The sequence below is a fragment of the Haliaeetus albicilla genome, chromosome 4 (assembly GCF_947461875.1).
Source record: "Haliaeetus albicilla chromosome 4, bHalAlb1.1, whole genome shotgun sequence".
Lineage (NCBI taxonomy): Eukaryota > Metazoa > Chordata > Aves > Accipitriformes > Accipitridae > Haliaeetus > Haliaeetus albicilla.
In genome coordinates, this window is record NC_091486.1 from 15949004 (window position 1) to 15962763 (window position 13760).

The 13760-nt window shown below is 41.4% G+C and overlaps 1 protein-coding gene across 2 annotated transcripts in view; it reads left to right on the forward strand.

Moving 5' to 3' along the window:
* The window catches only part of CNTNAP5 (contactin associated protein family member 5), a 303884-nt gene that overhangs the window by 143875 nt on the left and 146249 nt on the right, over positions 1-13760 (forward strand). For both annotated transcript variants that reach the window (XM_069781056.1, XM_069781057.1), the window contains exon 7: positions 2882-3025. In XM_069781056.1, the coding sequence (XP_069637157.1) occupies positions 2882-3025 (144 nt within the window). The remainder of the gene's footprint in view (positions 1-2881; positions 3026-13760) is intronic.

Consider the following 13760-nt stretch of genomic DNA (forward strand, 5'->3'; position numbering starts at 1 on the left):
GCAGCCACCACTTGCTCAGTTTATAGCCCTCCACATAAAGATGAGCAGGTAAAGACCATTGTCTTGCCACTAGGAATGGAAGACCCTGAGCATGACTGTCAAGACAACTAGCTCTGACCCAGGTCCCTTCACATCTGGGGCTGTGATGCAGAGCATACTGGTCTAGGGAGCCAGAGCAGTTCAGCCAAGAGAGGACTGAGCAGAGGAAACATCCTGGCTGCCCACGAAACCTGAGGCTGGTATGATCCCCTGTCATGAGGCCAAGGTGTGGCAGAGTGCAGTTTATATCACTCCAGCAGTTCAGTGCTTATGGCTGATAGTCGCTACAAAATACCTTAAACTTTTACATCCATATGCAAGGCAGTTCCTCATCTGTTCCCCTCACCAATGCACATCTGCGTGCAAATAACCCATGTTAATTTTTATCCCCATGCATTTGTCTACCAAGCCTTGCTAGCTCACAAGGCACAGGGTCATGCTTGCACAGTCAGAGCCATCACTCTGTCTGGATGCGTTGAGCTGGCATGGTTCATTGCTTAAGAGACCACAAGTTTCCCCTCTGCGCTTCGGATTCATTTCTCTGGAAAGGATCAATTCCCAGCACACCCAAGGGACAAATGCAGACAGCTCGGCAGTGGCAGGTGCCTGCTCTCTGCTCCTCTCATGTTCCAGCTGAAATTCCCTTCTTTGCATTTCACAAAGCAGGGTAGAAAGAGTGGTACCTGTCCCCTGGCGCCACTGCACCAAATCACGAGCACATTTAGTAAGGACAGCACATTTTTGCAGTGAGATTCTGGAACAGCTTCAGACTGAACTAGCAAGGGCCAAAGCTGTAACTACTTTTAAAATGGAGTTGAGAAAAGCCAAATGATTGAGTCATCAGCTTTCCTAATTTCAAAGTAATAAAATTCCTTGCTTCCTGCTACAAGGTTGATGCCAATTAGGGAAAACTCAGGCTCCAGTGTAATTTGCAGAACGTTTTTCCAGATGTTCCAAAACAGGGAGCATGGTAGAGAAGATCTTCAGCTGGTGTAAATCAGCATCACTCACTGACCTCTGTGGCACTCAGTCCTGGCCCCTGGTGCTTAGTTTTTCACACAATGTGTTTTCTTTCTATTTACACTGAAACAATCTTTCAGTTGAACATTACAGCAATACAGTCTACTGAAAGTTTATCTCAGCACACTCCAGGGATTAAAGGCCTCGCTGAGGGTAATAAAACCATTAGTTTGGTAATTAAAATTATTGCCAATCACAAAGGAAACTGTTTTCTTAATAATGGAGTGGTATAATTGGTATTGATTTTTCTTCTGGTTTTGAAACCCAGTACAGAGTCCCTAAGCAGGAGACTTAGAGAATAGAACATGAAAGAAGGAAAGTCTGGTGTTTTAAGCAAGAATTAATGATTCTCACTGGAAAAAAACATTGCTACCACATAAGCACTCATGCCAATAACAAACCTGTAAGTGGTGTAAAGTAGCAGTCTGATCACTCTTTATTTCTCTGAAGTGATCAATTAATTCAACTAAGGTGCAAGTTCATTAAGGACTTGTATTCAAAGAAGTGCTTTCAAGGTTATCCAGGGATGTTTCATTTGCTTATGTATCCCAGCTTGTTAGGTGGAGTGGGAGGAAAAATAACCCCCAAATTTCCCTTTATTTTTGCAATAATGAGCTGAGGGGAGCTGTTCAGAGTTGTGGCAGAGGGATAAGGCTGACCAGGTTCCAGCAGCCGTCAGCGTGTAAGTGGTGCCGCACAGCAGTGCATGCCCTTGCTGCAGTGGATGCAGCAGGATTGCAGCACAGCTCCTGATGTGCTGGAAGCACTGTGAAGTGTGGTGGCTGCAGGATCCCCACCTGCATTATATCACTCATGATGCTGCTGGCTGTGATGGGAAAAATGAATAAAAACTCGGCAGTACCACCAGTAAGACTTTGCCAAAAAGGCCAGTGGAGCTAATTAAAAATGAGCTGGGTCATGCGGAAAATGAAAATAGGATTATCAGAAGTTTTTTGGGTTGTGGGATTTGCTTGTTTTGTTCTTTTTTTTTTTTTTCCCTTTCTTTTTTTTTCTTAGGAATCTGAAGTAATTATGCTCCATGGATTTTGGAAGCTTTATTTTCTTAGGCTTTTTGTCCTCCCAGGGCTTTCAGCCCTCCAGTTAAGTGATGAGTTGTAATCTGCACAATACTAAAATCTTTCAGTACTTGGACAACAGCAGAGCAGAAGTTTTGTTTAAATGTGTAACCTGCAGAACTTTTCCATTACGCTGCTCAGTCCCAAGTACCACGTACAAATATTGTAAAGACCCAAACCACAGTGAAATTTAGGGAAAACACTCGCAAGGTGCAAATGGGGTAGTCTGTGTGTGTGATACTACTAGCTGAAACCAGAACTGTTCAGATACAAGCTTGGTGGAAAGGGGCGATTCCAGCTCACAGGCAAACCCAGTGCTCAGTGGGCAGGAAGAGTTTATTCCCCCATTGCTCAGCAGTTCCCGGCCGCTGTGGTCCGCTGCTGGGTGGCAGCCTCCAGGCCAGTGGGGGCTGTGGGCTGGAGACCATTTGAATGTTACCTTGTGCATTGGGTGTTCCTGGGTGGGGGGCTTGATGGTACCAGGTTGGTGAAGTGGTGTGTCAAGGCACTTAAAAGCTGTTTCCAAATTAGTGAGCTCTCTGCAGCAGCAGCGTTTCCCTGACAGCTGTAATGCTCTGCAGCCTGTAATTCCTCTGTTGGACAGCCAGGCCCTGCTTCATGCTCCAAGGTGATGCTGTTAATGTGACTTGGTTCTTAAATAATATCCCGGCTGGCTGCATGGAGGGGGACTCAGCCCTCTTGCTTTTGGGGTGATAACTAAATACTGTTCTTATTCTTTCCAAAAGCTCAGTTTTGGAGGGATTCCTGTCCCGGGCAAACCAGGAACCTTTCAGAGGAAAAATTTCCATGGATGCATTGAGAACCTTTATTACAACGGAGTCAATATAATTGACCTGGCAAAGAGACGCAAACCTCAGATCTATACTGTGGTAAGAAACGATAATGTATGCTTTCCTTCTTTACTTTCATGCTGTTGATGCTGCTGGCTGCACCGAATGAGTGGAGTTCAGATTTAGATAGCTATGGGCATAATTAGCTTGTTAAAATGAAATTGCTGAGGCTAACGCCAGCCAGCGTTGTCTGCTGTGGTGACAGTTATTGAAAGACACATGTGGAAATTAATACATTTCTCTGACTTCCCAGGTGTATTAGAATTTGTTTGGAGAAACTTTTCAATTCCTTTTCCAAGATTAAAATGTGTCTTTTTGATGGTGTGATAGAAGTCATAGAGACTTTTTTTTTCTGGTTAACTCAGATAAAATCTTATTTTCTGAACCATTCTTCATCACTGTTGTCACATACAGTAGTAGCAAAATTTTATTCTGCTATTTGAGTTGGTATTATAGAGAGGAATAAATATTTCTTTTATTATTGGAAATGTTTCCCTTTGTGCTGCCCCTTATATTCAGTGTATTGGGAGTTCTGAGAACCATTGGCCTGGTACTAGTGTCTAAATGTGGGATGGTAGAGGTAAAGCAAAAGGAGCTATGGCCTTATCTAGCCTGCTAACATAACACACAAATGTAACTTTACACCTAATAATGTCCAAAATTACAGATATATTTAAATATATCATGAGCAAAATAAAGAACATTTTATTTTGTGAGAACAGCACACTCCCATGCAGCCTTGACAAACTGTAAATAATTCAGCTCTTTGTTCAACTTGTGCCTCACTCCTGCACCTTGCTTTGATATACGCCTTTTGGCTAATGCTGTGTCTTTGGAGAATGTGGAGGTGAAACTGGTTCTGGGTCTCATGACATATTCTAGTTTGTATCAATTGTGTATAAACAGACTGAAGCTACAACAAAGCAAACCAGAAGACCGCAAGAAGTCGTTCCTTTCCTCACTTTCCCTGCCTAGGGTGAGGCTGAATGTACAGGGAAATGGAAAATGGAAAGGGAATGGGTGAGAAATCCTGAATTGTGTTGCTGGCAGTCAAAACTGCCTCCAGGATGATCCCCTAGCCTGGGACTGAGAGTCTTTGCTTTAATAACCTCAAGTTTGATCGCTCTGACTCAGGACTCTAAGGCACAAATCTTATGAACTGTGTTAAATTGCTCTTCCCTTCAGCTTACTTTCGAAGGGGAGCAAAGAGCCCTGGTCTGCTGCTTAGGTCATTAAACAGCTGGTTGTTTTGCCAGCTGGGTAATGGGAAGGCCTTCCTAAAGGGGAAAAGAAAAACTTTGTAATGTGCTTTTTCTCTGAAGGGTATTGTCTGGGTATAACGTGGCCCCAAGCAATGAAACTCTGTTATCACAATACTCGATTCAGCCAATGCTAGATCGAAGGTCTAGGAATCTTGCTCCTTCCGTCAATTTAAGGTAGCAGGGATGTGCCCCCATCTTTCAATCTCCCTCACAGAAGTGATGATTTTAACGCAATAGTTTTCAAAAGCTGGCTGCTGTACTGCATCTTGCAAGATTTATGAGCTGCTATGTGCTGTGTCTGTGATGCTTGTGTATGCAAAGTGCATGGAAAGGTTGTCACACTCACGGTGCCTCATAATCTTAGATAACATCCTTCTATAGGAAACAGCCCCTCTACATCTGTTTCCCAACATCCTTTCCATCACAGCTCTTTACCTCCTCTAGCAACTCTCAGGTAATTCCAGCTTTCACAGGCTGATCTCCCTCTCCCATCTTCCTGCTCTTCCCAACTCCTTAGCAATTTACTTACTCAAATTAAAATAACTTGTTCTTGCTAAATGTAGTCTTTTGCCTGCCAGACTTTCTCTGCACTAAATGCTTTTACTCAAAGTTCATTGAGGTTTTCAAGCAACAATCCATATCACCAGGGACCTGCAAGCTTCTCTGCTTCGCATCTCTGTAGTTGCTAAGGTTGTCAGGAGTGGAAACGCAATGAGAGGAACAGCACAGAAGAATAATTAAATATAGCATGGACTTGGAATCGCTTCTTCCAACAACGTGTTGTGTACTTGTGTTCCCTCCCCACAAGCTGGAGATCACCAGAGATGGTTCTGCGTTGTTAGTCCCCAAAATACCTTTGTCTCCTAACAAAAGATTTATGAGGACAAACTGTCTGGTTTGGGATTAGAAAGCCATTAATGCTCAGAGACACTAGGTTTTGCCTCCAAAAGGGAGGAAGACTTCAGCACTCAGTCTCTGCTTCATTCTCTGTGCCTTTGTGAATGTTCACACAGTCAGTGAGCCAAACTTCAGGGTTTTCACACCCATCAGCTTTGGGTTTTTTATTGTTGACATCTTTCACACAAGTAGAAGAATGACACATCAGCTTTGGAGGCATAGATTTCCGCTTATGAAGTAGTTCCTCATCCGTATAAATAATGGTCCCAAATCAGCTGCATTTAAAGTCCAAGGAAGAAACTACAGGTTGTCAATAACAGAATACCGTACTATGTATCGTACTCTCGGGTGGTGGCTGTGATTATCATTCCGCCTGTTCTTTTCTGTAACTCATTTGCAGTTGTCAGACTTGCAGTAAATCCCCTTGAGAAGACATCTCAAGATAACAAGGCAGCCTGTCTCTTTGAACTGGAACTTGCCTTCACAATTCCATTTTTATATTGCCTGATACTTAACCTGTCTACATGGTAGCCCTATCTATTTGGACAGGCTATCTATCTTCTCTCTGGGGTTTCTTCTGTCCCTGATGGCATGTTGTGGCATTTTTTGTTGTGGGGCTGTTTTTTTTTTTTTTCTGCCCTAGGTCATTGAGTGTGGAGAAATGATAGGGGATCTTTTCTTTGTTCTCTGAAGTGATTACTGGTTTTAATTGCAATAGGTTACGAGAAGTCAAATTTCTGTAATTACCACTGTCATGGTCATAGGGCTGGACCCTTGGGAAACCTCAGAAAATGCTTTAAAATAATAATCTAAAGATCTGCCCTATTTACTAGCTGTCTTCTCAGCACAAAAGTAGTGCAGACTGCCCATTATGAGAAATTGCACAGCAGTTACTCCTGCTTCTTGGGCAAGTAGTCAGGGACAGGAAAATATGCTAGTAGGAGCCACATTTACAAGAAGCAGAAGGGGAATTGTCCTTCACAGGAGGATATTTGACCTGTTGATACCTGGGATGGCAAAGTCCTCGTTGAAGGACTTTGTGCTTGTTAAGAGTGTATGTAGATGCAGGAGGAGATGGGGTAAGTAGTAGTAAGCGAAATCTATTAAGAATTGCCAACTATCTGACTGAGGGAGTAGTTAAGAGAAAACTAGCTATAGCATCCTGCAAATAGCTATAGTATCCTGGCCACCAGTGGTTACGTACTGCTAGATTCAGGTCACACCTTTAGAAACTTCTTTAATGTGACCTGTGGCCAGGGTCTTAAGTCTTCTCGTGTGTCACTGATTTGTGATGCCAAATTAAGAGGTCATGAAAAGATGCTGTGTTTGATCTTCTCAATGCTCCATCCTACGTACTCACTGAAATTAAGGAAAACCCTATCCCCCTTTCCCTTCCATTACCATCAGCTAATAGGAACTGGAGTTTTATTTTTATTTAGCAGAGCAAACCCTGCAATGACTTGAGAGCAGTGCAGGATATTTGTAAGGCAGAAGTTGTCAGCCCTCAGATGTGCTTGAATTTCTGCGTCGGCCTGCCATGTTGAATCTGGGAGTGACAATTCAGCACGGCAAGGGATGTGGTGACATGTAAATGCATCACTGTAGTGCCTCAGGGAAATAACCAATTGCCAGCATCAAAGAGCAAGGAAAGATACCTAGTGACAGTAGAATGTAAACTAATAATTCATTCCCTTTATAGAGAATCCAAACATGCTATTTTATCAAGCTGATTTGAGATACCTTCATCTTGAGAAGAATTTACTTGTCTACACGTCTCATACTACCAAAGTGCTATTGCAAGAGTTGATATATCTGTGAATATCAGCCTGGTGATTTGTGAAGGCCCCTGCTAGGGTTTGGAGAACCAGGAGTTAATTTTTTTTTTAATTAGTTTTTGCACAGCAATCAGACTATAGGAATCATAAATAAAAACTGTTGGAACTATTTAGTGATAGTTTTCACAACTTGCTATAGGGCTACGTTGAATTTATTAAAAAAAAAGTTTTATGCAATTATTTAATGAAAGTGTGAGGCACACACGTACATTAAAAAGAGAACTAAATTTTCTGTTCTTTAGATAAGGCAGGTGAACTCAGATTCCAGAAATATTTGGTTCCTGTAAAAATAGCTTTTTATGGTTTCTTTTATCTTCCTGTCTGCTCTCTGGGTCTTCAGATGAGTCTCCATCACATCCTACCTGCAGTGTGGAACAGTAAGAAAGTCTATATAAATAGCATTCATTTTAAGGTCGCATTTTATTGTCGCTGAATGGTATAACAGGATTGTTTTGGATGAAATTAAGTGTGTTGCCTCGATCAAGGTCTTGAAATAAAGTCCATTTAAATGACAGTTTTTCCATTGATTTCAGTTGGCTTTGTCTACATTTCTAAAGACTTTCAGTCTGTAAATATTTAATCCAGCATGTAGGTGCAATAATAAACTCTCCTTTTCTTGATATAAAAGTTTCTTTGTGTTAGGATTTTGATAGTTGCGATAACCACAAGTGAAGCAAGTCTTTTGGGGAGAAAGACCATATTTTTTTTATGAGACTAGTTGACATATGCAGGAAAAAAATGACATGTATTAGAGCAAATGAGGCCTTTTTGAGAGTCATCAGCCTTCAGCATGTTACAGGATAGAAACAACTGTTCAGAGTTTAATTTATTACATTATCTGGGTAGTCAAATTGAGTGAATAGGGCAGTTACTACCTGCTGAGCAGAGGAGGATGTTTCAAGGCGGGAGGTGATAAGGCTGTTAGTCCCTGTAGGAGAGCAAGAGAGACGGCTAATTATTGTCATAGGAGTTAGCAGGGGATAAGGAAAATAGGGGAGAATGTAATTTGCTGTAAAGCCGAGGCTTAAATGTCTTTTTTTTTTTTTTTTTTTTTTTAATGTCTTATTCCAGTTGCTAAGGCCTTGGGAACTGCTTGGTGCTTGGCTGCCCAGTACAGAAAGGGGCAAGCTGACCCTGTCACTGTCAAGAGCCTGGAGTATGTACAGTTCATATCAACCATTTAGGCTGGTGCTGTGCTATGGTACACAGATGACTGGAATTTAAAAGAGGAAAATCTAATAAAGAAAACTAATACATAAAAAAAAGCTGATAAGAATTGCTTTATATGCACCTTTCTCTTTTAAGGTAGATGTTATTATGAAAACAGAGCCGCAACAAAAAATCTCCTTGCTGCTGTGTTTTGTTCCAGGTAATAAAACCTAATAAGCTGTAGATCAGTTTACCTTGAACCGGAACAAGAATTGGGCTTGGATTGTGCTAATTTGCCAGTTTGATCTAAGACATTTGTCTTATTCACTTCTGGCAAGGTGAATTTGAAAGGCTGGCTTCATTCCTGCTTGTTGTTCAAAGAAGGGTATATTGGGTCTGGCTGAGATGGAGTTAACTTTCCCCGTAGCAGCCCTCATAGTGCTGTGCTTTGTATTGGTAGCTGGAAAGGTGTTGGTCACACACCAGTGTTTCGGCTGCTGCTGAGCAGGGCTCGCACAGCATCAAGGCTGTCTCGCCAACATTTCCCCCTCACCAGTAGGCTGGGGGTGGGCAAGATCTTGGGCGGGCACATAGCCAGGACAGCTGACCCAAACTGACCAAAGGATATTCCATACCATACGAGGTCTGCTCAGCAATAAAAGCTAAGAGAAAGGAGGAGGAGGGGCATTTGTTATTATGACATTTGTCTTCTAGAGCAACTGCCATGCATACTGAAGCCGTACTTCTCGGGAAATGGTTGGACATCACCTGCTGGTGGGAAGTAGAGAATAAATCTTTGGTTTTCCTTTGTGTCTGCATGTGGCCTTTTCTTTTGCTTTATTAAACTGGCTTTATCTTGACCCACAAGGTTTTTTCCATCTTATTTTCTTCCCCCCCCCCCCCGGTCCTGCTGAGGAGGGGAGTGATAGAGCGGCTTGGTGGGCACCTAGTGTCCTGCCAGGGTCAACCCACCACAGAGGGAAAATATTAAGTGGTCTATATTTTTTTTTGTGTTTCCTCCTGTGCTCTCTCTTTTATTTTCTTTTCCTTTTCGTGTCTCTCTGAGGGAAACTATGTATGATTTTTCCAAATTAGCTCTATATTTGGCCCCATCTTTTGTCAGCAACTCTTAGCTATTGTACCATATAATGACGGAAGAGTATACAGTTACTATGGGCATAAAGTGGTAAAATCCTTTATTCCACTTTTGGCCAGTGACATAGCTTAGGAGTCTGACATAAAGAACATCCAGAAATGTCTAGCCAAGCATCTCATCCCTGATTCTGTCATGGTTGTAACGTTTCAGTTTTTTCAAAGCTTTTTTGTTAAATGCTACTTTTTCCACATAGGAACATTACCTTAATGTAAACAACTTAATTCAATGTGATAAACAATTAGCATTTTATTGATGTACATGATACCTAGAGTGAGTGAAGATAGGGCAGCTCTCTGTCACAGGGGTGATTATCACAAGGATATGCTAATTTCAATGAAACTTGGATCAGGAAAGCTTTCAGATTTCCATCATGAAATTTTGCTCAGAGAAAGATAAACCCACCTCAGTGTAGGAACTTCTTTTAAAGTGCAAGCCCTGCTCTTGGGATGAACTAGTTGCTCACTCAGTGGACTAGTCCTAACTCAAGTAACACCCTGTGTCTTGGTGCTCCCACATCCTGTTTGAAGACAGGTTGCACCAGTATTTCAGAAGCCTGGAGCTGGAATCTCACTTTGATTTGCTTTTCATTCAGTGCTTAGCAGTGTCTTGATTTAAGAAGTACTTGAAATCTATGTGGGTCTCCTGACAGCTGTTCTGCTTGAGATAATTTAAAAACAGGATTTGAAGGGACCTCCCCCATTCTTAAAATCCCGTTGCTCAGAGTTGAATGACAATGTTTCATCTTATACTTTTAAAACTGCATCAGAGGTCACCTTTTTCCTCTGTTACTCTCTTTGCAAATTTGTCTGCAACCTCAGTCTCTTCAGAGCTAGAAATAGTCCTCCAATTTCCAAGCTGAGAGATTCTTGCCAGTTTACCCGCATTTGTATCTCAGCCAGGCCTAGGATTTTAGTCCCCTTACCTGTCATATGAAATCTTCCTTTCTAATGCTCTGCAGAAAACAAGATATCCTTTTTATTGGACAGTATCCATAGAGTGATTAATGAGGAAAGTAAGTTCCCATTTGATGCTCTAATGCACAGGTAGAATGAGAGCTCAGAAATACTTATTTATTGTTCTTCCTGTTCAAACTGATCTTGGCCTGTATCCTTTGGTAGGCTAAATGTTGAGGATTTCAGCTCAGCTGTCAGTTTGAGTAATTTTCCAAGTACATACTATTGATTTGTATTCTGTGAGAGTGAGGGGGATGTATAAGAAACTTGTCACCAATTGCCCTGACTGTGGTGGTGTAGTAGTCTTCTCTCTTCTTTCAACAATACGTAATACTACATGAAGAAAGGCCAGAAAAGACTGAAATGGTTCATTAAAGTTATAAAGGTTTTATTTAAGTCCTGCAGAAGTGACTGGAAAGACTCCAGTCACTGTTGGATGAAGCTCATGGCTCAGAGGATCTTCTATGTAATCCACTTTTATCCTCACCACTTAGCAACTGTGTTCTTCCATTCTCTTTTTAATAGGAAAGGCTCTGATTCTTCCTTAAAATGCAGTAACATGCTGTCACCTTTTCATTCAACATCTTAATGTGAACAAGAATCACCTCTGCAACAGTACCCTGCCTGCAGAAATCTGGGGTTCTTGGACTCTTTTCTGGAGACAAGTGTCATGGCAGCCAGTGAACAAATTGCAAATATCTCCATTGCATTTCTAGGTTCAGAAGGTTTCTCTTGTAAGAACAATAAGAACTCTTTGGGAAAGATTTCACTGCTTATTACAGGAGTCCTTAATCAGTCTGGAGATGACAGACTCAATGGAATTCTCAAATGCCACAGGATAGCTGGAGTTTCCAGCAGCTGGGTAGAGCTGAGCATCTCCTTTATTTTCTCTAGGGATTAGACTCTTCTTATCCCATTTCCTAGCCAATGAGCTTTTACTTGTCAGTTAAACTGGGTTCAGTTATAAAATCAAGTGTCTGCCAGAAGTCTTGCATGTACCTTGGAGAGTTCCAGAACTGCTGCCAATTAAAGCAAAATGCTCCTCACCAGATGAAGGTTTGGGGGGAGCTGCTGCTTATTATTCTGCCTTATACCTGCTGGAATAATTTGTTTGAGATAACATTCAGGGCAAATTTAACAGATTTTGTAATGGGAACCTATCCCACTTCAGTGGACAAGTGTTTTTCAAAGTAATTGTTGTGTATTTCTTTTTCAAATTTTCATGTTATTGTCTCTAGGAAGGTAGACAGTGTTTGTCAGTGTAAGGACATCAGCAGCTATTGTTGGTGTGTATTAACTACATCATCTGCTTTTGCTCTGGAATGCTGCTTTAAGAAGGTGTTTCCCTCCTAAACAGGTCAGTTGAACTGATTTAAGTCCCCGTGGCATCAATTGGTTTACTTAACATTTTTTCCCAAATGTCTTGGCTAGTTTTTAGTTCTGACTAAAATTAGTTATGGGCCTTACATCATGGAGGTCTCAAATTTGTGAATAAGAGTAACAAAAGTACCTTGTTGAAAGAACCCCCCCAAAGGCAAACATGCCAGCTTTCTATCCCTCAAATGTACCTTTAATCCCATGTATACAGAATATTGCAGCACGCCCTTTATGTGTTCCCATCTGCTTGTTCTTTTGGCAGGTGGGATCACACCTGCCCTGCTTCAGTGTAGTCAATGGAGAGGCTACAGAACTTTAGGTCTCACTAGGTTAAGCATGGGAGGGGACACATAGGTGCTGCCCATATGTCCTAGCATTGGCCATGGGTTCAGTCAGCACTCCTGTCCCAGTACAAGATTTACGTGCGGATCCCAGATGGCATGAATTACTAGCTAGTGTGAATGATTAGAGTGTTGCTGAGTTTTTCAAGGGGTCACAGCAATCCATGAGTTTAGGAGTAGTTGCACGTGCTGAGAACCTCATATCAAAAGCAGGCAGAAATTTGACCTTATGTTTCAGCACATGCATATGCATGAGATACTTTGCTATGGTGCTGCTGCAAACAGCTGAAAGCATATTGACTACACAAGGTCTTTGCTGGCTTATTTTAAGGTCGTCTGAAAGTTTGTTGTGCATTGCAAACATGTTTTTTCGTCTTAGCATTCACCTTCTCTGGCACCATTAAGTCATCTAGGCATAGCTTGTTCTGCTGGTAGGTAAAATCTGCAAAGAGCTCTGAGACAAAAATCCTACCCGAATGTTGCAAATCCTCTCCTCTGCAGTCTTGCATTTTGTTACAGCCTCACACTGTCAGTGAAGCAAATTAGATACTTGAGTGCAGACCCAGATAACGTTTGAACTTTCCTCCAAACTCCAGTGTTATGTATGTATAAGATCTGTAAATGTCTTACTATTTTGTGTGGAGTTACTTGAATCACTGTAAGTGTCTAAAATTCCAAAGAAAATTTGTCATTGGCATTTTAAATGTCTAAAGCTTTAAAAAGCTCCAGAGAAAGTTAACCATGTTTGTTTATATCACTGCAGTCGACTGTTTTCTGTAATTTGTCATGAATTCAATTGAAAATGGAGGTGGAAATATAACAACATAACAAAAAAGGCCTGTGGCATCTCTTATACAGGCAAAACCCAGGAGGTAGTAGATAGTTTTTGAAAGTTGAGAGCAAATTTCCATCCTACTTCCCACCTGACTAATGTTCAGGTGAGTTTGGATAAGCTTTGGATTATATCTCAAAACTCAATTCTGACATGATATACCCATGGATACCTTTTGCCATTGCTAAATCTGGTATGTAGCATTCTGCACCTAACAGGGCAGGGAATATGTAGATAGCTTGATATAGATATATATATCTATCAAGGGTTCTTTCATCCAGTGATAACTTGGTCTCTTTCTGGCACTTTATTTATTTTCAATTTTAAAATAAAGACTAGAAAGACACTTGAAAGTAATAGGGAACAGTTCCATCAGCTGTCTGAGATTTCAGAGAGGAATTCCCCAAGCACTGTGCAACTTCCTACACATCCATCAAGTGTTGTTCATTATAATTATCCTGTTAGAGTGAGATACCAGCTCTGATGAGAAGTGGTACCATGGAGAAAGCCTTTTATTCCGATGTTTTTATTAGATTCCAGTTGGTATTTTACAAAGCAGCCTACTTCAAAGCAAGCTGGCTGCAACAATCTCCTGGAGTGGCTTTGAAAGATGCACCTCCTTAAACGCATCCCAGCTTTATATATTGATAAGTTTTTATTACGTGGCTTGAATGACCTGCCTGGGTAATCTACAATGGCTGAACAAAATGGTGGAGTCATTTCTTCTACAAACTACAGTGACACATGCTGGTGCAGATTCTGCTGATTGCTTTAAGTAAACGTGCTGCTCTTCTGGGCCAATAGCACCATTGATTTCAGGGCTGGATGACTGAGGTAATCAACTAAGTTTTGCGTTGAAATGATGTTGGATTTTACCATGCTTGCTGTGTATGTAATGTTTTAATAATTCCTCAAAATGCCCCGTGGAAACTGTGGGACCTAACACTGGCCAGGAAATCTCATTTCTCAGGA